General features: G+C 35.7%; 1 protein-coding gene across 1 annotated transcript in view; it reads right to left on the bottom strand.

Moving 5' to 3' along the window:
• Positions 1–7,437: 7,437 nt before the first annotated feature.
• LOC117336101 (DNA-binding protein RFX6-like) overlaps positions 7,438–26,978 on the bottom strand; it is a 52,337-nt gene continuing 32,796 nt past the window's right edge. Inside the window, exons 7-20 of the mRNA XM_033896482.1 lie at positions 26,075–26,182; positions 24,237–24,314; positions 18,081–18,194; positions 17,575–17,624; positions 17,217–17,376; positions 16,732–16,873; positions 16,327–16,421; positions 15,777–15,894; positions 15,528–15,647; positions 15,141–15,364; positions 14,412–14,568; positions 13,655–13,957; positions 11,326–11,523; positions 7,438–10,984 (exon numbers count right to left, since the gene is read on the bottom strand). Of these exons, the coding sequence (XP_033752373.1) occupies positions 10,851–10,984; positions 11,326–11,523; positions 13,655–13,957; positions 14,412–14,568; positions 15,141–15,364; positions 15,528–15,647; positions 15,777–15,894; positions 16,327–16,421; positions 16,732–16,873; positions 17,217–17,376; positions 17,575–17,624; positions 18,081–18,194; positions 24,237–24,314; positions 26,075–26,182 (2,001 nt within the window). The 3' untranslated portion in view covers positions 7,438–10,850. The remainder of the gene's footprint in view (positions 10,985–11,325; positions 11,524–13,654; positions 13,958–14,411; positions 14,569–15,140; positions 15,365–15,527; positions 15,648–15,776; positions 15,895–16,326; positions 16,422–16,731; positions 16,874–17,216; positions 17,377–17,574; positions 17,625–18,080; positions 18,195–24,236; positions 24,315–26,074; positions 26,183–26,978) is intronic.

Below are 26,978 nucleotides of genomic sequence, written 5' to 3' on the forward strand. Positions count from 1 at the left end.
ATCATCATAATCATCACCACCACCACCACCACCACCATCACCACCACCATCATCATCATCATCATCACCATCATCATCATCATCATCATCATCATCATCATCATCTGAATTTCGTCGACGAAGAAGACACCTTCCTTTATAGAACTCATCGTCTTATTTTCTCTTACGTATTAAAGGTCTCCACGCGATTCTATCTGTTTGTTTATATTAAGTTAGAAAAATTATATTTTTGTATAGAAAACTACTTGAGTGCAAGATTAAAGTGCTAGATTATACGTTTTTACAACAGATTGTATCAGGGATACAAACCCTCACTTAACCTGACGGAGACTTTTTATGAAATTGAGGTATAAATTTGTAAAATGCTCATTAAAAAGAGGTGGAAATGTTGCTTTCTTATGATGTACTTTAGACACAGTCTAAAGTTAATATGTATAAGAAAATAGTGCCCCAGATATGTTCCAGAAATCTGTATCATGCTGAAGTACCTAAAGTTAATATCAAAGGTAAGGAATCACAATGAGCCCTTTTTATTAAGCGCCACGTTACATATAAATGTACTTCACACAAAGTCTGGAGACCATTGGAGAACAGTAGAGTGTAAAATGTAATTAATGGTTCAAGGACGGAACCTTGCGTTACACCAGCATTTAGTATATTTAGTTTGAGAGAAAAATCATATGGAGCACAAACTTGTTAATTGCAAACTTCTTTTTTTCAATTGAATATCTCGAAATCCGTCTTTATTTATTGATTTACAAAAAATGTATTTAATATCTATTTCATTTATTTTTGCATAACACTCAGACTCTAGCGATCGCCTTCGATATACCAGAACAAAAACATTCTTCATCTCAAATCTACTTTAAAAATGAACAGTTTTGACAATTTCTCAAAAATCAACGTTTACAATATATATGAGTTCGAGGCCCGGTCAGGGCACGAGTCAAAAAGTTGTCTTCCTTCATTTGTGTTGCTATGTTATACATCTATTTATAAGTACAATGTATCATATACACTATGTATTGGTGATCCGAAGATATAGATTTGAATTTCCTGTCGTAGTTGTACCGAGAAAAATATATATAATTTATGTACAATTCGTATCCATGTATGTAAATACATTGCGATCCAGGTATTCATATAATCGTATTGACGACTTCCACAATGATCATGGCAGGGTATCGGGCCTATGGGGCGCCGTTTTACTATTTATTCCCATTTGGTGATATCACCTATTCGTTTCATTAAGTGATATCACCTATTCGAATGGGTGATATCACCTATTCGAATTGGTGATATCACCTATTCGAATAGGTGATATCACGTATTTGAAAAATGAATTGGTGATATCACCTATTCGAATAGGTGATATCACTGTGATATCACCAAATGGGAATAAATAGTAAAACGGCGCCCCATACGGGCCGACCATCACTGCGCCATTGAAACGTTCTTTTTTCAAGAACGCCGATGTGGCGCAGCGGTATAAGCTGCGGGTATTTCTGGCTAGGCGATTGGGTGCCGTAGATCGTGAGTTCGAGGACCTGTCAGGGCACGAGTCAAAAAGTTGTCTTTTTGATATATATAACTTAGCAACACAAATGACGAAGGAAAACAACTTTTTGATATATAGGGTCTAGTAAGTAACAACGACGGTATAATTCAATATAGGTACTGGATCCTAGCAAACAAATGTTGGATGCGTATTACTAGAAATAGATAATTGTCAAGTAGTAATAACGACAGTACAGACAAGTAAATTGTCGAATTTTCGAGGCAATCTGCCTCTTTATCAAGACAAGACACAGGCAAATTACATACGTCTATATGTGATCGTATGTAATTTACCTGTGTCTTGATAAAGGGGCAGATTGCCTCGAAAATTCGACAATTTACTTGTCTGTACTGTCGTTATTACTACTTGACAATTATGTATATATATATATACATGTACATTTGTATGTATGCCTTACTAAATGTAATGATTCTAACCTGATTATATGAGAGTTGTCTCGCTTGCATTACTTATAAAAGAGATAATAATATTATTATGAAGGTGTGTGATATATCTGCTATATTTCGGTGACTGTTATAAGAGACACCCATATTCTGATCAAGGTACTTCTGTTAAGGGATCAGATTAAGAACACGATTGTAGGAGGCGACTAATGTGGACCATCCTACAGAATCGAGAGGTTTCCTGTGTGTGGAATACTTCAAAAGGCAAATCTGTTGTCCCCATTGCAATACTTGTGATCTTTGTTGAATATGTATCCTTCATTCTTGATTAATCTTTCTTTCTGCGCTTTGTTTTATTTTTTGTTGACTTCACCCTATCCAGATCACATCAACACACGTAATGTTAATCCAGATCAAATCAGTACTTTTCTGTAATGTAAACCCAGATCAAATCAATACTCATTAATGTAAATCCAGATCAAATTAGCACTTTTCTGTAATGTAAACCCAGATCAAATCAATACTCATTAATGTAAATCCAGATCAAATTAGCACCTTTCTCTAATGTAAATGTAAATCCAGATCAAATCAACAACCGTTTATGTAAACACAAATCAAAACAACAACCATGATGTTAATCCAGATCAAATCGCTACATGTAATGTTAATCCAGATCAAATCGCTACATGTAATGTTTATCCTGATCAAATCAACACCCTAGATGTAAATCCAGATCAAATCGCTACATGTAATGTTTATCCTGATCAAATCAACACCCTAGATGTAAATCCAGATCAAATCGCTACATGTAATGTTAATCCAGATCAAATCGCTACATGTAATGTTTATCCTGATCAAATCAACACCCTAGATGTAAATCCAGATCAAATCAACACCCGAAATGTTAATCCAGATCAAATCGCTACATGTAATGTTTATCCTGATCAAATCAACACCCTAGATGTAAATCCAGATCAAATCAACACCCGTAATGTTAATCCAGATCAAATCGCTACATGTAATGTTAATCCAGATCAAATCGCTACATGTAATGTTAATCCAGATCAAATCGCTACATGTAATGTTAATCCAGATCAAATCGCTACATGTAATGTTAATCCAGATCAAATCGCTAAATGTAATGTTTATCCAGATCAAATCAACACCCGTAATGTAAATAAGGATTAAATCAACGCCCATAATGCTAATCCAGATCATAGAACCCGCCAGTTTTCATACTGCACACGGAAATATTATATTCTCCAATAGGATTATGATGTCGGCCATAGCACGATATTATGGTCTTTAAGGGAACAACCAATTGAAAAATCCAATTGAAAAAAATAGTCTTTTGAATCATCCCCTAAAGTTGAGCCAGCGATAAAAGGTCTGGCAGCCACTGATTGGCCAGTATGTTATGAAGTAACAAAATAGATATGTAGCCTGATAGGTAACTATCCATAAGAAATGTTGATATAAATTTTGTAAGTCCGATTGAATTTTTTTCCAAAAGTTCAAGTCATAATGATTAACAGGTAAACATTTAAGATTTTTGAGAATTTTTCCTGCGAAGTTCACCCATTTTCAAAATGGCCACCCTGGAAAACATTTGAGCTGAAGGACCCAATTTTATTTTTTGATTACGTGTTATATGAGACCCTAAACTTTTGTTATATACCATAATTGCCATATTGAATTCAAGAATTTTAATGATATACTCCAAAACGTTAACACTAAAGTAGTGGGAAAACAATTGGTATGTTGGTCCCTTTAACCTGTGTCTCAGCTAAACCTCGGGTAATAAATTATCTATGATATCTAAGACTTTCCACCGGTGATAAGACTAAAACATCAACACTTAAAACATATAGCTGCCTCAACATTTCATATTAAAATTACATATACATAGACCAAACTGACTGTAAACTATGGCAGTAGTAGTCTGGTCCTTTAGGGTGTGGGCACACGTCATCAGCATAAGGTGCCTCACGGGTAGGAGATTAGTAAGAGGTGACTAGATTTGCGATCTTTTGTTTTTCTCTTTCAAACATTTTTTCCTTCCTTACTTCTTCCTTCACACTACCTCAATTTTGAATTTATGGTAGATTTTTTTTGCTTTTGTTTTGTTTTGTTTTGTTTTGTTTGTTTAAGTTTGATAAAAGAATTCTCGCAGACTATTGGTATACCCACGTGGACAAACTGTGCCCCTCTATTAGTCGATTTTTTTTCGACGAGGCTGATTATGTTTAAAACCTTTTCAGAACAGGTAACAGATGCTTCCCAAAGTCATTTCACCTGTATATTATACATGCATTGGAAACCTTTATATATCATGTCGATATGCACACACATATACACGGCTCTATTGTCATTATCATACGATGTTGTGTTTTATCATGTCTATGCTACTATGTAACGTCAACTTATATATAGGTGTCAGATTTATATAAGTTTCTGGACTCTTGTTTCTGATTCCTTTTTGTATCATTTGTATGTGGAAATTGACAAATAAAACAGTTTAAACTAAAGACAATGGGAACTGTCATGGTCAACATCATGCTCGCATTAAGAATGACCTATTTCCCTGTGTGATGTGAAGCAGCATGTGTTCGACGTTTTTTTATATATATATGTCTGGGTGGTTACATCATCTTTTTATCATTTTGAGAAAGTGATCCGAACTTGACCTAGATTTGATCGGAATTCGACCTAGATTTGAACAGAATTTGACCAAGATTTGCATGGTTCGTGTCACTCTTGAAAATGTATACTTTGTTCGTATTTTATGCTCGTTTTATCCATTTTCAGTTACAAGTAAGTACGGTTTCGTTTGCATGTCGGTATTTTCATCCTCCATACTTAAGGAGTTAAGTTCACTTCCGCTATCTGGCCCCTGGAATACGTCCATGCTCCATCCTTAAGGAGTTACGTTCACTTCCGCTCTATGGTCCCTGGAATACGTCCATCCTCCATCCTTAAGAAGTTACGTTTACTTCCGCTCTCTGGCCCCTGGAATACGTCCATCCTCCATCCTTGAGGAGTTACGTTCACTTCCGCTCTCTGGCCCCTGGAATACGTCCATCCTCCATCCTTGAGGAGTTACGTTCACTTCCGCTCTCTGGCCCCTGGAATACGTCCATCCTCCATACTTGAGGAGTTACGTTCACTTCCGCTCTCTGGCCCCTGGAATACGTCCATCCTCCATACTTGAGGAGTTACGTTCACTTCCGCTCACTGGTCCCTGGAATATGCCCATCCTCCATACTCGAAGAGTTACGTTCACTTCCGCTCTCTGGTCCCTGGAATACGTCCATCCTCCATACTTGAGGAGTTACGTTCACTTCCGCTCTCTGGTCCCTGGAATACGTCCATCCTCCATCCTTGAGGAATTACATTCACTTCCGCTCTCTGGCCCCTGGAATACGTCCATCCTCCATCCTTGAGGAATTACGTTCACTTCCGCTCTCTGGCCCCTGGAATACGTCCATCCTACATCCTTGAGGAGTTACGTTCACTTCCGCTCTCTGGTCCCTGGAATACGTCCATCCTCCATACTCGAGGAGTTACGTTCACTTCCGCTATCTTGCCCCTGGAATACGTCCATCCTCCATACCCGAGGAGTTACGTTCACTTCCGCTCTCTGGTCCCTGGAATACGTCCATCCTCCATACTTTAGGAGTTACGTTCACTTCCGCTCTTTGGCCCCTTGAATACGTCCATCCTCCATCCTTGAGGAATTACGTTCACTTCCGCTCTCTGGCCCCTGGAATACGTCCATCCTCCATCCTTGAGGAATTACGTTCACTTCCGCTCTCTGGCCCCTGGAATACGTCCATCCTCCATCCTTGAGGAATTACGTTCACTTCCGCTCTCTGGCCCCTGGAATACGTCCATCCTCCATCCTTGAGGAGTTACGTTCACTTCCGCTCTCTGGCCCCTGGAATACGTCCATCCTCCATCCTTGAGGAGTTACGGTCACTTCCGCTCTCTGGCCCCTGGAATACGTCCATCCTCCATCCTTGAGGAGTTACGTTCACTTCCGCTCTCTGGCCCCTGGAATACGTCCATCCTCCATACTTAAGGAGTTACGTTCACTTCCGCTCTCTGGCCCCTGGAATACGTCCATCCTCCATCCTTGAGGAGTTACGTTCACTTCCGTTCTCTGGCCCCTGGAATACCTCCATCCTCCATACTTGAGGAGTTACGTTTACTTCCGCTCTCTGGCCCCTGGAATACGTCCATCCTCCATCCTTGAGGAATTACGTTCACTTCCGCTCTCTGGCCCCTGAAATACGTCCATCCTCCATACTTGAGGAGTTACGTTCACTTCCGCTTTCTGGCCCCTGGAATACGTCCATCCTCCATACTTGAGAAGTTACGTTCACTTCCGCTCTCTGGCCCCTGGAATACGTCCATCCTCCATACTTGAGGAGTTACGTTCACTTCCGTTCTCTGGTCCCTGGAATACGTCCATCCTCCATACTTGAGGAGTTACGTTCACTTCCGCTCTCTGGCCCCTGGAATACGTCCATCCTCCATCCTTGAGGAGTTACGTTCACTTCCGTTCTCTGACCCCTGGAATACGTCCATCCTCCATACTTGAGGAGTTACGTTCACTTCCGCTCTCTGGCCCCTGGAATACGTCCATCCTCCATCCTTGAGGAGTTACGTTCACTTCCGTTCTCTGACCCCTGGAATACGTCCATCCTCCATACTTGAGGAGTTACGTTCACTTTCGCTCTCTGGCCCCTGGAATACGCCAAGGCAAATTTGATGGCTAAGTCACCACCAACTTATGGATAAAATAAAAGGACTAGTTTGATCCTTTGATATACATCAAAGGAATCTCGAGATCGCAATACCGTTAAATTATTAGACTTGGAATTTCAACTTCGTTGTCGCCCTTCTGTGATCTTCAAACGAAATGCATTAACGTTGCGATTGGTCAAGTTTTCCTGAAACCAGTCGATAGCTTGTTGTGTGTCTTCAATTTGGTCATGACACATTACAAGAGTGCAGAGAGCGAAATTAAAGCTATAGAGTATTTTGGGTTTTTAGCAGAGAAAGCTTATTAGTTCTGTTCTTTGACCGTGTCAAATCAAAATCCGTAGAAATAGTACTGTCTGTTATCTGCGTAACGTTCGCCTTGCATTAATGACCAGTTCGCCCCTCGACAGTATAATATGACTTGGTTGGGGTGATGAAGGCTGTTAGCCTTATACATGGAACGTATTTCAATGAGATTGCACTATAAAACCGGTCCCTTATCGGTGATCGCAATGTTGACCTCACTGTGTTAACAGGAAGTTAAATATCCCTAATCCAATCATCAGTTGATTTTAAAGTTAAACTGTAATACATTTTCATATCATAGCGAGATATTAATGGATTGTATATGAAAATCACATGTTGACCAAACTGCATGTAAACCACCTGGGGTGCTAAGTTATATTTCATACGAAAACAAATAAGTAGTTGATGAGTTTTTTTTTTATTTAAATCACATCATTCATCAATATGACAATATTCAAGTTCAGGTGATTATCATACCGCGTCATGTTGGTGTACATTCAATGTACATACAGGTACTAATTTGATACTATTTATAATCTATTTACAACACATTCATTCTGAATAAACTAAAGTGTGGTAAGTCAAAAACATCAATGTTCATCCTGCATGAAAAACTGTCTTTACAAGCTATAAAACATTGATCAGTTAAGGTTATCTTAAAATCACAACTCACATCCATATATGATTTATAATCATACATGTATCCATCAAATAATTCCCTTTGTCCCTTCTCTTTCTATTAGAAACCGAAGTCAGTCGTTTATGTACCACGTGTCTGTTATGTATTTGATTTCGCTGCCTGTTTTATAGACAACAAATAACACTCCGTTCTAAAATTACACCTTAAAATCTACTTTCCTTTTCTGTGGGGCACACACTTTACAACAATACATATTTTTTGGCTGGTTAATGTTAATTTGAGTTAATTTGAAGTTGATGTTTCGTTTGGATTTTCTAGAAATATTGATTTATGTCTCAGGTAAATCACGATCAGATTAAAATTTAACGCAACTCCTTGTCATTACGAGTTGGGTTAACATTACAAGAGTAGATCGGAAAGTCAACGAGAAATGTTTAAATCAAAAATTAAACCAGGAATGTTAACTATCACAAATATAATTATTAAATCTTAGGGACTAAACATATTGATTCGCAATAAAACAACTAGGAATGTTTGTTTTCCTTATGAACAATTCAATTGGGAATGTTTCGTCTCAGAGGCAACTCAGTTTGAGAATCATTTGTTTGTTTGAACTTTTATTTACATCAATAATCAATAGCAAAATACTGTAAATGTGGTAATTTACTCAAGGGGAAAAATTCCGCTAATTACGCGAAAAATGCCCCCATGCGTATGATTTAGATATCAATTTGCGTAATCTTGAACTACAAATGGGTGGATCGATCGCGAAAATTACTTGGTACATTTCTATACAAATTCAAAGTTAGAAACATGAGAGCTAATCCACCTAAATGGGAATGTCTTTTGTCAAAATATTGTATTTATGTAGGGCGTTAATTTCTTATGCTAGCAACAGTTTTGCAATGATTTTTTTTATCTTCATAAAATATCAACATTTAATGTCTAACAATAGAACCAGCTGTTCCTTTCGCTATTTCAGTGTTTATGATTATTAGTTGATGGTACCTCTACAACCTTATTGTTTCCATTACATACTTATGTCATCGGTTTGAGAGATTGCATTGCAGTGACATAATATTACGCGCAACACCGGCCTGGGACATTAAACATTGCCTGAAGAGCATTCTCCTGTATTGCATTTCAGAAATTAATGGTAAATTGCATTCTTTTTTTCTATATTGCATGTGATAGATTCATGAGATAATGTCAACAGTAATTTATTATAAAAAAAAACCTGTTGTTTAACTACTCTTTTTAGGAACGTCGATTCTTAAACGTTACAAAATCCATTAATTGGTTACATTTCTAATTATGCAGCGACTTACTGCCAACCTATTTAATGTTATGAAATTCTAGCACTTTTACTAATTCATATTAGATGAATTATCACTGTATTTACTTTTGACGGCCATAAATATGACTGTGAATATCGATTTAAAGAATTCATAAGGTTTTCATTGCAATTGCTGTTCAAAGCAATACATGGGACTTGTAGAGAGGACACACAGACATTGTTATTACTGAAGGCCAGTAGGATCAATATGAGCTTAAAATAAACATATAACGTGACATTATACATAATTATATCAGCGGGATGGCTTACTCCAATTAGATAGTCAGTGGCATTTGACATAACATCAAAAACAGGTACGTACCCCAAATTAGCTAGGTGGGATTTGTCACAATAATCTCAACATTGTACCGCCAACACAAAAACGAATTTAGCTGTTTTTCCTAAGAAAAACAACTAAATATTGGTTTTACTTTAATCTACATTCGAAAAGTTCAATTTCCTTCATCTCAATTTGGAAAATATAAGAAAATATAATTTTCATTTTAATTTGACCTCTTCAGTAGAAGTGCATTTCATTTTGACCTCTTGCATATCATGTCTAAACAATTGCAATTATCCTATTATTTGAATGCTTACATTGGACTTGCAAATAATTTCAAAAATATTTGACTAACGACATCTTTGTGATTTACAGTAAAAGAAATTAAGCGACAACACGTCATTTCCGGTAATGTACTTGTATAGGTAAGCAGCATATATTACATACACACTTACTATTGCTGAATCAGTATTGATTAAATATGGCAAGACCACAGCATCTAAGATGTATTTACATTATGTTACAATCTACAGTATATTTATATACATAATAGCACAGGCATCTGAATTATATAAATGTATAATAATTATTGACTAAGGCAAGATTCGTCACCACATTATACGACACAATGTTTAAGGATGTCAGTAAAATCTTAGTGAGATACGTGTCTTTATATGTAATTTACATAATCATGTGATTCCCTGTCAAATTCAGATGCCTATGATTGTAGCGACATATATCTATATATCAGTGAAACAGATCTGCACCAGCTCCGAGATGTCTACAAAATGACAACTCATTCATACATGTATACAATTATAGATAGCAACGTAAAAATAAGGATGGGCAAGAACTAAATCATAATTATATATATTAAAATCTTTTAAATCAGCAACATTCTCATTTATAAATATGGAATCTCACAAATGTCTCTCATATATTCAAAAACGCAAATCACTTCCTTATCTAATGTAATACAATCATAAAAATCTGGGAAAACACACACACAAAATCATATTGCCGAGTTTCGAATCCATATTTTGTCAGATTTGCCTCCCTTTGAACTATCCACAACAGAAAATATACAATTTACAAAACACCAGGATCACGTGTCTTTAAATACTCATCTCGATAACAAATTGTCACCACGAAAGGTTAAACCCAAGCACCATCAGTTCGACGTCCTTTGGATTACTAAATATTTGACTTTCGATCCACAGTTGGTTTATCCATCCTTTGATGTTTGGAAAACCATCACTTGATGTTTGTTGAAAGTATTTGTTTTTTCTCTGAGCCTTCACCTGTATATTATACTCCGTTACCGGGATATGAAAGGTTTTCCAGACTGTATCCATGGGAGGGGACCAGGATTTGAAAAGTTTCCTTCATGCGCAGCTAGGAGTCTGTCTTCACGATTAGAAGCCTTTCACAACACTAAGGAGTGTGAACTACTCGTTCCTTTCTTCTGTATACATGATACTTCGAGCGGGTCGCATTATTATTCCTTTGGACCCCAACATGTAGGGATCTAACTTCCATTTTTACTTGTTCAACTTTCGTCACGTCATGAATACTGTGTTGATTGACGGTAGGGGTCCAGGGTCATTAAAATTAGGAGAAATGTCATGGTCTGCTGTCAACATGCCACTGACCGCCATTCCTATGATATCCTGACCCAAACCCTCGTGATGCACTGCAAGAAACAAACGGCATGAAAATATAAATGGTATAACATTGCGGACGATAGGGTCCGAAATAACGTATTAATGCTGAAACTCTTCATGTACATTTATTTTACAACCATTGCGACACAAGATATTAAAACGTGTAGGATTGGATGGCGAAAGGCAAATGTGCTACCACAGGGCCACCTGACCACACAATTCAAATGGTGGTTTACAAAAATTCATTGCATGATAAGGAAATTCCACGTTCAAAATTTTCATAAAGAACTTCTTTCTTCTATTTTTTATATATTTTTTTATATATGATATGTTCATGGAATAGTGTGATACGGTCTGTAAAGTTTCTTACTTCTTGGACTGTGACAGCTAGCAGGACTTCCGTTGCTATAGAGATGAAGGTCTTTGTGACGTTGGGGTTTGTCCAGTAGGTTGAGAGGGTCGCTCATGTCGTTGTGAAAAGGGGACGGGATAGGGTTCCTTTGCTGAATCACAGACACGTGCTCCACCAAGGGTTTGGAAGGCTGCGGGTAACCCTGATTGTAGTAATCTACAGAACATTAATGTAAACATTAAGTAATATTAATTAATTTATAACAAATATACACCGATATTTAATTGAAACCAGAATCTCAACAAATATAGGATACAGAAAACAAAACGTCGGGCACCTGTTGTCAGCAACTTAAAGTGTACATATGTAATGTTTATTATGTAATTGTACTGAATGCTTTGTATATATGTTCTATATTCCTTTGTACTCTTCATCTTTGGAGGCAATAAAGAGAATAATAATAAATATTTTGCAAACATTAACTGGATTGTGAGTACGGGAAGGATATTAATGAGGGAAGTACTTGTAAGAAATCCTCAACATGATAGTAAATACGGGGCTGAGACTTGATGAATGCGTGAATACGAAAGAAGGGTATTATCTGATGGTGAATATGAGGATATGTTATTGATCTGATGTCAAGATGAGGGTACCCGATATGGTATTAACCTGATGGTGAGTATGAGGGTATGATATTTAACCTGATGATGAATATGAGGGTATGGTATTTACCTGATGGTGTTTGTGAGGGTATGATATTTACCGGATGGTGTTTGTGAGGGTATGGTATTTACCTGATGGTGTTTGTGAGGGTATGATATTTACCTGATGGTGTTTGTGAGGGTATGATATTTACCGGATGGTGTTTGTGAGGGTATGGTATTTACCTGATGGTGTTTGTGAGGGTATGGTATTTACCTGATGGTGTTTGTGAGGGTATGGTATTTACCTGATGGTGTTTGTGAGGGTATGATATTTACCTGATGGTGTTTGTGAGGGTATGGTATTTACCTGATGGTGTTTGTGAGGGTATGATATTTACCGGATGGTGTTTGTGAGGGTATGGTATTTACCTGATGGTGTTTGTGAGGGTATGATATTTACCGGATGGTGTTTGTGAGGGTATGGTATTTACCTGATGGTGTTTGTGAGGGTATGATATTTACCGGATGGTGTTTGTGAGGGTATGGTATTTACCTGATGGTGTTTGTGAGGGTATGATATTTACCTGATGGTGTTTGTGAGGGTATGGTATTTACCGGATGGTGTTTGTGAGGGTATGATATTTACCGGATGGTGTTTGTGAGGGTATGGTATTTACCTGATGGTGTTTGTGAGGGTATGGTATTTACCTAATGGTGTTTGTGAGGGTATGGTATTTACCTGATGGTGTTTGTGAGGGTATGGTATTTACCTGATGGTGTTTGTGAGGGTATGATATTTACCGGATGGTGTTTGTGAGGGTATGGTATTTACCTGATGGTGTTTGTGAGGGTATGATATTTACCTGATGGTGTTTGTGAGGGTATGATATTTACCTGATGGTGTTTGTGAGGGATATGATATTTACCTGATGGTGTTTGTGAGGATATGGTATTTACCTGATGGTGTTTGTGAGGATATGGTATTTACCTGATGGTGTTTGTGAGGATATGGTATTTACCTGATGGTGTTTGTGAGGATATGGTATTTACCGGATGGTGTTTGTGAGGATATGATATTTACCTGATGGTGTTTGTGAGGGTATGATATTTACCTGATGGTGTTTGTGAGGATATGATATTTACCTGATGGTGTTTGTGAGGATATGATATTAACCTGATGATGAATATGAGGTATGATATTTACCTGATGGTGTTTGTGAGGGTATGATATTTACCTGATGGTGTTTGTGAGGGTATGGTATTTACCTGATGGTGAATATATGAGGATATGCTATTTACCTGATGGTGTTTGTGAGGGTATGATATTTACCTGATGGTGTTTGTGAGGGTATGATATTTACCTGATGGTGTTTGTGAGGATATGATATTTACCTGATGGTGTTTGTGAGGGTATGCTATTTACTTGATGGTGTTTGTGAGGGTATGGTATTTACCTGATGGTGTTTGTGAGGGTATGATATTTACCTGATGGTGTTTGTGAGGGTATGATATTTACCTGATGGTGAATATATGAGGATATGCTATTTACCTGATGGTGTTTGTGAGGGTATGATATTTACCTGATGGTGTTTGTGAGGGTATGATATTTACCTGATGGTGTTTGTGAGGGTATAGTATTTACCTGATGGTAATATGAGAGTATGATATTTGCTTAATAATGAACATGATGGTTTGACATTTACCTGATGTTGAATATGGAGTGTTGAACGTAGGATTACTCTGTACGACGTTGAAAGCACTGCTACCCTGGTTGTGGACATTGGACGTAGGATAATTTGATTGAGATATACCATTATAGCCTGAAGGATTAAAGAATGCATCAGCGCCAAAGTCCGGATCTGTAAACGCCGAATATCCGGTGTCGAGGTCTTTACCGACGGTATAAGGTGAGTGCGCGATATGAGACCTGAATGCACTAGATGTGTAGGCGTTGTTATAGCCCCCCAAGGCGTAGTTAGGTGTCCCGTTATAATCCGAGAGTTGACCTGTAATGAAAGACGTTAAAATCAGTCGATATTGATATCCCTTTTTTAAAATGCTGCCGATAATGTTGGCATATTTGTATGTAATCTCGTAAATCTTATTCCAACTATCCCGAATGTGTGTGTGTTTATATATTTTTTCTTTTTCTTTTAAATTTACATGTAAAACTACGCCTTTTATATCTCTGAAATCTACTTTCCTAAACATATAATCCAGAACCTAAATCATCATATTAACGTAAGATACAGTTAAAGACAGCTACTGATGGCTACCAGTAACAATGTATCACTGGTATACGAGCGGCATTGATTCTCGTAAAAGAAAGTTAATGATATTGTTTAGAGTTTGACATAAATTGCCATGGGATGTAAACAAGCAATAGTAGCGATAACGCTATCATTGACAACTGGGTTTACAGATTAGAGAAATTAAAGGGAGACAATCTTAGATACCAACCTAAATAAGGATATCCGGGGCCCATTAAGGACTGGTTACTGTTGCTATAGGGCAGGTTCGAGTTGATGACAGTGTTCCTTATAGGATTGACGACGATGGGTGAGATAGGGGACGGGCTGTGTGGCGTATGTTGTAGATTGTTATTTCCGGGTACAGCCTGAAGCAAAAATAGACGTTTTGATATATGAATATAAAATTTCTTACTTTAAAGAAATTCTGAAGCTCAAAATTTTCTATAGGAAAACATTTTCAAAACGACAAGAATTCAATGAATTAAGATTTCCCCTAAAATCCAATACAATGTAATGTTTTTCTTTAGAAGTTATGATAAGAATGTCTTCATTACATTTTAACTTACAACGATGCATTTATTGTGTAACAGTTACATCAATGGAATCGGTTTCATATCGATTATGTTGAGAACCTGGTTTACCCCAGCCAATATATATTCTATGGTAAGTAATTTACACCTGTATTTGGATCACGTGTTGGAAGAAATATTTCTGATATATATCAATTGGTCTTTTTTTGGATGAGCGTCTTACGAAGTCAATCAATTGTCTTCGAATATCTATTTGTTTTTGTTAATTCTACCAAGAGCTACATACCGATTTACAAAAAACTTATTACAATGTAATTTGAATCATTATTCGTTGCAGGCAGTGTTTTTCATATCTGGTACCAGTTTCAGTTGCCCACCAGCGCATAATTATGGTATCTCAACATTACCTGCGTCATAGCAGTAAGTGAATTGAGATGGTGATTCGACATCATGGCCTGGGCGTCTTTCTCGTGATTTAGACCCATGTAGAGTCCGTTCCCGTTGAACTGTGGGTCCAGGAAGTGCTCCCTTTTCACGTTGTTCATGTTTCCTCTCGGAGTCATATCTCGCCTTGTAGCTAGGAAGCACGTGCTTGGCTGAGTAGACAGATTGGGACGGACACCTGTATCATCTACAATACATTAAGATATTAATTAGTATATTTTAAAAGTAAATAACATTTTATTTGAATGTTTTAAATTTGCACGTTATTGTTGAAACAAGAAACAAATGACTCCTAGATTTGTCATTAGTAAAGACGGGAGTACTCAATAAACTCAGGAATAACGTATTACCTGTTTTCATGTGCTTTTCCAGTAGGGATTGTATCTCTGCGTCTTTCTCCATAGCTAACTGAGTCTCCACGGCCATCAGTACGTACTCGTCAAGTAGCATCCGAATCAGGTGAAATGATCCTAAAATCAGTAATGGAGAATATTGTCATCACAGGTTAATCGTTTGAATTCTGACGTATCACGTGCATTGCCTATTAATTTTACAACCGATAGGAAAGGTCGACAAAGAGAAATGTAACAGGAACTCACCAAAGCTCGTCGCGTTATTGAGGGTAAGGTTGTGCATGACTCTTGCTCCAAAAAATGACCACTTCAGCAGGAATGACGACGCTCGCTTTTTAAAGGATCGACCATTTTGTTTACTAGGCTGTAATTGAGTTAAACATCAAGAATGAATTTTTTTTTTTTTTTTTTTTTTTAAATCGAAACTATAAAATAGTAAGATTCTGCGCAGAACATTTAGAAAAGAATGAAACTTAGGACATGTATATATTATAAATATAACATAGAAATATGTCAATTCCAGTAATGTCGTTAACAGCAATAATTAATGACCTATGTCGTCAAATAGACAGGTTTGCAGCAATTAAATTAATGCAAACACGCCTTTATCGCAAAGTTCTAACAAAGACCTATGTTTATTGAAAACGATTCTGCATGCTTTATTAAACCCTTTAAAACGCAAAACTAATTTTCATGTTATACTATTCCTTATAATTACATTTTACTTTTTTTTTCCATTTCAGTGTGGAATAATAACGGAGATATACACCTATTGATTTGACAGGTAGGTACTAACCTTTATGACCTTTAACTCCACCACTCCGTCCAGCCATTCCGTACATGCTTCTACCGTCGCCTGTTTCCGTAACAATTCCTTAAACTCTCTAAGAACTGTAAATAACAATAATTAAGCCGATCCAATAATTTTGTCATGACGTATATGTACCTGTAATTTTAATAGAAATAGATCCGGCGTGTACATCTGAACCATAAAAGAAAACGCAATGCCAATAATGAAGATGATAAAATCATACAATGTTTGGTGAACAGATAGATCTATTTCATTGGCAATGTATGTTTTTAAAAGAAAATGAAGCGTAATTTATATATAAACGACAAGTCTTCCTGGTTTTTGTTCAGGTTGATTTCTCTCTGTATACCATCAAGTGTACTAATGTTCTCTATTAATCGACATGCTTACATTCTGCATTGAGCTCTGTATCAATGTCGCCGTCGCTGTTTGTATTTAGCGCATGCGTACTGATGCTATTGAGATCTATCCTTTCTACGTCAGAAATCATTTGGTTGACAACCTGGGCGTCATATAGTACCGGGCGGGCTGTCTGTTTGAATAATAATAATAAAAAAACATTTTTTTACTGATTGTGTAGTCATACTATATTGATTGCAGAGGTAATGAATCAATTTAGGAAATTTGAAACTGAGTTTGTAAATTTTGATTTTGAAAAGATAGCTGTTAATACATGCATGTTTGGTATTTCTCCGACCCAAATCAACCACTTCTGTCTTTTTTCATCTTAACGAGTCAGACAATTAAAGTTACGATACACTCAGATGTCTTATAAATAGTACCTCAACTTCAATATTTGTAAAGTAAACCCATTGTAAAAGGTATAATAAAATAAGATATGTAATTGGCACTAGGAGTAGGCATTTAGAAACTACCTGAGCAAGGTGAAGAAATGATATTTGTCTTTTCATTGATTGGGCGAACCTCCGTGCCACCGGAAGTTTACTTTCAGAAAGAAGATCAGGGAGATTCTCCAGTGACGTGGACACCCAGTTCTCCCAATGTTTGGCGAAGTTCCGTAAATCACACAGTAATCTGTAAATTTACAAAAGTAATCCGATGGAAGCTGTGTTGACCGAATAGAATATTCAATATATCAAATTCGTTACAGTGTAACATTGACAAGAAAACTTAGTTTCACGAAAAGTACCTTGAGTATGACTTAAATGTCCGTTTCGTAACATATTAGCTATGGATTCGTTATATCGTATTTTGTGATTTTGATATACTCACGTTTCTGGCATTTCTTGCATCGTAGCAGGGATAAGGACTTCAGTTAACACCTTTGAAAGAAAGAAACTCATAATTACAAATGTTTGAATATAAAACCGAATAGCAGAGGAGCGATGGAATAAATCCAAAGGACTTACAAATAAATGTTTTATGCTTAAAGATTCAAATTTAAAACACATACCATAATTTTGATAATATTTGCTCGTGTCAAACATAAAAGACCACTAAATTATGATGCGTAGTATGAAAATCAGCTGACGAGTTGAGATCTTTGTTACTGAATAAAACATTTATTGTATAATGTATTCATATATTTGATAATATGTGAAGAAGAGAACAACGCGATAGACATACACAATTGATTCCATTTTCAATTATGTTGGTATACAATGTACATTAAGTATATTTTATTGTATATTGATATAAGCATAAGCAAAGCTAAACGGCAAAGAAGTACGAATTCACGAAAATTATTTTCAACTCATAAAGTTACAATGGTACAGTACCTTGTAAAGGATGTTGTCACAGACAGCAATGATATCGATAATCACTGGGTTTTCCACCAGCGGAAGTAAGTGTTCAGGCAGACCTTGCCAAAAATGAAGCAGGAAATTTTGAATCTGAAATAAGTATTTATATGTTTTAAATCAAAACTAATAAGTATATGATGGTAATTTAAATCCTTATAATGAGATCTGGAAAATTCTACTTAAAAATAGGGTACTAAATGTATACGGCATTACAAAGAGAGTAGGGTAACACAAATAAATCTATATAGATTAACAATGATTTGATAAAGTACATTTTGAATCCTCATTCTCCTTATAATAGTATGCTAGATCATTTCTGCAGTAACACACACACACACACACACACACACACACACACACGTGGAAAACACATTTTAAAATGAATTATTTAATTAATAGTTATTGTTAAAGTAAGAGTAATGAATGTAAAATTTGCACAGTAAAGCTATTCTGTTCTTCTAGTAATCGTCAGTGATGCTAGGGACTAAATGTCTGGAAATGTAGAAGGAAGACAGGAAAATCAATACAGATCTACAGAACTATCAAAATATAGCAGGAGAGTGTGTTTTATACGATAATATATACTTAATACGTTTTATCAAATTAAACCGTACTGAATAAATAGGGGGAAACCTATCCCCATTTCAAAGAGATACACATTGGATGTGAACTGATAAGCATATGCAGCGTTTAGAAATATGTTGTTAGTACAACATATCATCAGAGTACACGGCTCCGCTTTATAATCTTATAACGAGCAAGAATAAACAAACTATATGCATATATTTACATTTTAGTGGCAACGCCACGATATGAACCAAGTAAAAAGATTTGCAGTCTATGTGAGCATAATTGACACCCAAAACGTGACATCTCAATCCATGCCGCGCATGCATAAATTCACCCACTGGAAGTACTTGTAACTAACGTAAACAATCATGGCTCTATGAAAAAAAGCTTAGGACTACGTCGTTTTTTATGTTAATTAAAAGTATTAAAAAGAAATTGTATACAATATTGTTACACAAATGATAAAAAGAATTGAACAGACTGCGTTTTTTTCGTATTATTTTAATGCACTTTTTTGTTTGCCAATCTGCACGTGACAAATGAATTTTGAAAAAAATAGGCTGTTCTATTTGTCGAACCCCATTGACAAAGTTGCTGAATATTGGCATTTTTTATACTAACACAATTTTAATTTTCAAAAATAACAAAAAGATATGTCGAGAATGTAAATATAAGCATTAAACTGTCTTTTTTGGTGTCTATGGTCGATATAGATGCCAGAGCTTTGCAAACAAACGTCATATTTGTGCAAGCGCACAATATGACGTTTGTTTGCAAAGCTCTGGCATCTATATCGATCATAGACACCAAAAATACAGTTTAATCCTTAAATAGTAGACCTTACGTATTAGCAACTGCAATTTGAATCATACTTTCGAGTCCTCTACGTGTTGAATGTCTCAGACAAATCTCTGAATTCAGTGTTGTACGGCTGATTATAAGTAGTGTATTTATTGTTGCAAACTGCCTATGTATCCCCTATATTACCTTTACTTACAAACATTACTTCGTAATCGCATTGGTGTCTTAGCCAATTACGCATTAAGTATAAACCAATAAGAGTATTTGAGTAGACGGTGCAACAAAAGGATACTACGTTCACAAGATAGGGATAACAAACTCCGCGAGATTGGGTATCTATGACTACAAATGGTTAGTGGATTACAGGCACTTTAAGCCTTATTAGTCTGTACTTCCGCCTGCTATGGGGCGATGCGTGTAGGAAAGGTGAAGATGTACTGGTGATATAGTTTGCTTGAAAAGTAACTATTAAGGAACATTCGAATATTGTTGTTTAGACCATATATTCAATATTGAATCAGCAACACACAAAAAAGTTGAAAATGGTTTAAAATGGATAGGTATGAAACGTAACTTAAGACTGATACAATGACTTGTAAAATTAAACCCCATTGTTAATGAAGTGAACAACATTTTAAGAATAAAACGTAAGCTTCGATCATTTTATTACAGATGTTCTTCAAGATGTTTTGTGAAAAATGGGCATGTCTTGAAAGTCATTGTACTAAGAGTAACTGACTGAAACTGGAGCAGCATATCAATAGTTTACCTATAGTTTTCATTCAATAGTAACATCTTAAAACCCAATATGTTCCAAACCGTGTAGGATTTAACACATGTTATCTATATTTCTCTGTTAGATTGGTTATCATGGGACTGGTATGTATATAGAAAAATGCCCAGACCTCCTATGTTCACGATGTCATTTTCCATATTGCACTTGTAAACAGCTTAATAACTCGCAACATAGTATACACCCTAGCATGTTGTCCTAACTTCTGTACAAGTCCATTAGATAGCTTCTGCCCTCATGTCATACACACGGTTGAATTCAACACCACAAAATCTGCGACGGTGTGATTTGTTAATTTTATGAGAAAGGGAGGCGACAAAGAGCAAATACCACAACATGAAAAAGGAGATCTCTGGACGTGACAAAAACAGGGGATTGTGCACCCCGAGTGTTCCGATAGTGTGAAGCACGGCTTACACGTCAATGCTTGAAGGCGAGACTCCAACACTGAGTGACTCATCTGTGTGGAAGATTAACTGTGTCTCCCGTTTATCCAGACCCCATACCGTGATGCAAATCTACTGAGGTCTGTTTGTGCAGGATTAGTGATCTGACAGATTCTTATTCAGTATGATAGCTCATAAATTCATTTTTTTTCTTTTCCATATATGGACTTGATTCTCCTTGTTATTGAATATTTCTCCTAACGTTGATAAATCAGCCGGTCGCCATATGGTCTCCCAACTGTAAACATGATGGCGTTCAAAACTCGCAACAGTAATCGAAAACTTTCTGATTAATCTAAAATGCAGTGATTTATACTGAAGCACATCCCATTAATGCATCAGCTATGTAATGAGATTTTCACCTCCGACTGATATCGAGCATTGCTGAATAATTCGTACAGATATTTGCAGTCTATGCGTGATTTTGTTAAAAAAAATGATGTCACAGAAAACCTAGCTCTATCCATCGCTGTTCCGCCCCGTTCTATCTTCTATGAACAATCAAACATATATTAAAACATTTTTTACAGTCTACACGAGTTTACCTATGTCATAGAAAACTCAACTATATCCTGTTAAGAAACGATAACATTCAAAATCTATTTCTGAAGGATATGGATAATATGGTTTTTTACAGACGAAAAACACCTATTTTAATGAATTCGATAACATAAGATATACTTTTCACAAACAAGTCTTAATTATATATCTAAGTAGCAACGCACATAAATTGAAGGATGACGCCTGCAAGGACTACATATAATGTTTACCAGAATCTCACAAAGGTTTAAGATTGGAACTATATTCCATGTACTAACGCATATTTTGCAATGTCTATCCAAGCACAATATACATTGGTGGGAATATATTCACGACCTATGGTATTCCTTTATTATGGACAGTATACACCGATATATAGCAATGACACCAAATTCATTTATATCAATTAATTTTGAACCTATATTTGAAATAAATAAATATCATATACGTGAAGTGTTGAATGAATAAGTGGGGGTTTTATGCGCATTATCCCACAGGTAGAGCAATTATTACAGAACACCCTACCGACCTTCAGTTAATCAGGGATTTACATACAGTGCCTGGAGAACATACAAACGGGGAAAACTCGAGATAAACATGTCTGTAGCTTGTTTAAGGTGATCTTTGTCACGATAGACATGAATAAATTCGCTCGGGAGATTATTCTTAAAGATACAAATCAATTAATTCAGGACACAAACACATATTTTCTTTTAGCATTTCCTCGATCCTATAGATCAGTGACACTAGAATTGGCCGGTGCTATCGAGATGCCCGTATTCTACCTATGTCTCATTTCCAAAATATTTTTAAACTAAAAAACTTTCAAGATTTAGTTATAAAATCAGACATTTCAGAGATTTAAAAGATTGAATTCATTTTCAACCCTCGAATAATTGTTAGGTATAATACACGGTATGTAAGCATTATAAGTGACATTTATTTAATCATGCCGACTTCAAGTATAACGATTAGCTAATGTTTCAATACGATCAAGCTTAGCTTCACATGAACTCATTTATAGCTTCAAAAATGATGGATTGCTAAATTCACAGCTCTTGTTCACATCGCCACCATCTTAACATTAAAGCCAACAATCCTGAAATATCTCTCTAAGGGTTTGAGAATAATCTAAATTGATCTTTGTCCAGGAAAATGAAACAGTACGTACAATTTAAAGCAGTTGGATCACTTATTCAAGGCTTGGTAAAATAACATTTCACTTCATAAGCATCTTAATTTCAACTCGAGTAATAAACATAGGATACACATAAGGTATTGTTTTCATTTGAATATCTGTCCTCGGGTTAAGTATTCTTAATTTATTATTTATAGTATATACATAATTTATTGGTCAAATAATAAAGAACCAATTTATCATTGCAATGATGTTAAGGTAAGTATTTAATTATCAACATTTACTTGGAAATTGATATTATAGTCTTCATGGGAACGATATTACATAGTAGTTGAAAGCTATCTATGATGATATTATCGTTATATCATTTCATCATCTAAACATGAAATCATATAAATGAATATCTAATTATATCGTAGACTTGAAGATTTTATTACATTTTGAATTGTTATAATATAAATGATAATGGAAAAGGGCATTTATTTTTCATATTTGTTAACGTTTTTCAGAATAACACATTTAGATATTTATTAAATAATACACATATTGTATTCCAAATCTAAAACAACCTACATGTAAAGCAATCGTCCGTGCCTTCTTTGGTCTATATATACTGTACTGTAAGACACACTAAGCATTACTCGTGAAAACGAACGGTCTTTATCGGTATAGAAGAAAGCTAGCGTGTTTGTACTGTTTTCAGGGCACTAATCCCCAGTAATAGGTAGTTGATACCTTGTCAGTGTAAGCCTATGTACGACACTGTCCTCAGAGATAACCTTTTGGGGGACATCAAACAGAGGAGGAACATCAGGGTTAATGCAAGTGTAAAGGGATGCAGCTCTGTGGTAGGAGTCGTATTCCAAGTGATAAACAAAGGTCTAAATACAACTAACTTAATCTATCATTAATATCACACTTAAAAGAAGTTCGAAACAAACTACAGCTTGTTCCGTTTTCTGTGATGTTCCCCTCCTCGATCTTTTAAAAGTGTGTTTAATGTTGACAAGCGTATTCAATAAAACCTCAGACGAGATACAATATGTAAATATTATTGTTTTGAATAATATTCCTATGTTATTTACGACACGAATGATAAATAACGGAAGACTTGTTTGACATTTTTATATCTGAGTAAAATGTACTTTAAATCCAAAAGTTTTCTGTTAAAGATTTATGCAATCGATTTTGAAGAGGATAAACGTATTATTTCAAAAAAACATTTCAACAATAATAGTTGCTAAGGCAGCTGCTACTGAACTAAGAACTTTTGTTCCAGAAATTGTATTCTGATATAATTTACCCAAATGATTCCCTTATTTGCTTTGAAGTCAAATAATCGATATTTTTTTCGAAACAAAAAGTTCACGGCACAATAGTTGCTAAGGCAGTTGTTACTAAACTCAATAAACCGTATTTTGATACTATTCACCTAGACAATCAACTTTGAGTCCTTGTAATGAATTATTTTCGATATGTGTGTATCAAGTTTGTATCATTGCGCCATCAAATCTGTAACCAGGGGTATGACGGGAAATATGAAAATACGTGTGTACGCAGATTTGTTCACAGGATGTTGAGCTAATCGAACTGTCCCACTTTGCTATCTGCATTGCAAGCTTAACACGAATTGAAAGGAAACATTCATGGAAAATGGTTTTTATATTTGAATTGTGATTTTTAATACATTACCTTGACCTGTTGACATCAATAAGAAAATCGATACAAAGTTATCGTTTGGTAATTTAACTTTAAAAACAAATAGTTTTCAAAATATTATTTTTTTGGTTTCTAAAGCTAACTATACATACAGCAGACGGGACTTTAACTGTTTGTACATTTACCTCTTCAAAGTTGGCATTAATGGCCGTGTCAAGAATGCATTGACAATGGGTCTTGTACATCATCACGAACGTCTCTACCTGGAATGACAAGGGAGGTAATTAGTCAGGTACCACCCCTAAACCTGTGTCCGGGACTGATAAAATGCTTCCTAATATCGAGTCTGATAAGCCTAATGTGTACCATGGGAAGATAGAGGGAAACATTAAGGAGATATGAATTAAATTTACGTGGTTTTAACTTTCTTGTCTGTTCTTTTGTTTAATGTCAATGGATGTAAAACCAAGACCTAGTTCCCGGGTGGGGACACATTTTGAATAGATTTATCTTAATTTTCTAATTTCTGGGTTATTTATGTTATCAGTAGTGACACAATCTTATAAATGAATATATATGACACGTACTGATACAATAACAAATGTAGCGAAGCTTGATAAATTATCAATATTATCAATATTATAGGCTGTGGATGTTGTGGAGATGCAAAGAGAAGCATAAATAATCGAATGAGTTTTAAAACTTTAGAATTGAAAATTAATCAAGTACTTATGTAGCTGATAAGAAAGATAAAAAAAACAGACAACAAAATATACTGCAACGTCAATACAGGACAAATCAGAACTCATTGAGACTGTTTTAAAGTATGAGTCATTTTGTGTCTAAAATACAGTCTAACTCATGTTTCAAACCCATAAAACACAGGTGATCTTACCGGAAGGCCAAAAAGGGAGGGCTTAATGATGGTTCTGAGGCTAACACGTAAGCCTTACAATACAGACACTAGTAAATAAATCACCTCTGGATTTATATCATAGTATACCGTCAAAGAAATAAATCCATCAAAAGTCAGGTGCATCTGGCAATTATGTATCGCCATAGGTTTGTATTGTGTATACAACTTCAGAATATTTGCACCTTGGAACAGAGAGTGAGCATTGTCGGCAGGACAGTATGGTATTCTGGCATATTTCAAAGCTTACGTTATCTAGACTCTCGTTCAATACGGCAGTTAATAGACCCACTAGTACGACCAGTATATTTAGTGAGACTGACATACGGTGAAGCTAGAGAAATTACCTTCATGATAAATTCTCAAATGATACATTTTTCCTTTTACAAGTTGTAAGGCTGGACCCACAGTGTAAACATTCCGGTGTTTGAACAGGACTAAATATTGTTAGAAGCATTTCACCAGAAGAATAAGAGTGGATTTGTAGGCAATTAATAATACTGCCGTGAGCGTAGGGTTTATCAGTGTTTCAATAAACAGTTAAGGAAATTCAATAAAATATATCAGCTCCAAGAGGATACTCAACACAGGGCCGTATATAAATTTACCTTGGGTTCGAAATCAACTCTCAAGGCATGTACTAGTTTAATAAAGATTGTAATTATTATGGAATTAATATTCCCGATTCCGTTATCAAGGCAGTCATTTGCCAAACCCTTCACAATTTATTTTGTTGCCGAAGCATTTTAGTGACATACACGTGCGCACAAATGTAATTAAGCAAACCTCGTAAATCAGATGATCTCTATTCATCATTAGGTCAACATTTCAGTAAATTTGCTTATTGAACCGTTAAGATGGATTTCAGATACTAAATAGAAACATCTTTGAGAAAAATGTCAAACGAAAAATTATTATAAAGATTTTTTCATGTTACATATACAATAGATCTATTTTTGGAAGCAACAGAATCTGATGTTTCTGTCGTGAATACTAACTAAATACAAACGATATTTAAAAATACATATGAGGTTGAATAGTCAATAATTTAACAAAAAATTGTTTCTTTGATTTGTCACATGATTTAAGAATACACGTGATATTTCATACCTTTTCTCGGGGAACAGATAGAGGAAGAATGAGATATTGCGCATTGGGAAATTCGGGCAACAATGTTCCCGTCTTCGAACTTAATGTGTATTTCCGTGTGAATCCTCCCTGAAATATACAAGAATAGAATGGAACAATGCTTAATTCAAATCCGATATTACGTACTCATGAAAGTGAAACGCATGAACAATTACATTACAAATGTCGTTACAAAGTTCGGAAGCGAAATACTCGTTTGTCAATTGTGATATTCAACTTGGAATATAGATAACAATGACTTTAAGATTCAATGTTGGTTAAAAAAACTGCAAAATACAGGACAATATTGAACCTCGAGACGCAAGTGGATATTATTACAATATCTTAAATCACATATCTAATATAAAAGAATATCTCCTCACCCATCGAAATCAAAACTTTAAGGGCGAGAATACATAAAACATTGTTGGGATTTAGGTAAATCATCATTACTGCCTATTAAAACTACTTATATCAAAGTTGCCTGGTAAAGGTGAAATAAATTTTAGTGTTGGGGTTGTAGTTGCGTTGTTGTGCCTTGTACATCACTACTTGTGTGGATATAAGAGGTTGTTTACTTATCGATAGTGTTGTGATATGTATGTAGTTAGTATGATATGATAACCTCTTAGACTCGTAAATGATGCGATACGATGATGTTAGATGCTTGATACAGCACTATTAGGTCTATTTGCGAGTCGCGGATAAAGACAGGCGTGCCTCGGTTGGTGGCGACAGCGGAGGGATTTAAGTAATAGTGAAATTGATAGTTGGTTTAATGTTTGAATGTTGTGATAAATTGTAAAATAAACAAAGTAGATGTAAAGTCAGTAAAATGGATAAAGAGAGAGTATATGTAAATAGAAATCATAACAAATAAATACGA

This window comes from Pecten maximus, chromosome 10 (assembly GCF_902652985.1).
Source record: "Pecten maximus chromosome 10, xPecMax1.1, whole genome shotgun sequence".
Taxonomy (NCBI): Eukaryota; Metazoa; Mollusca; class Bivalvia; order Pectinida; family Pectinidae; genus Pecten; species Pecten maximus.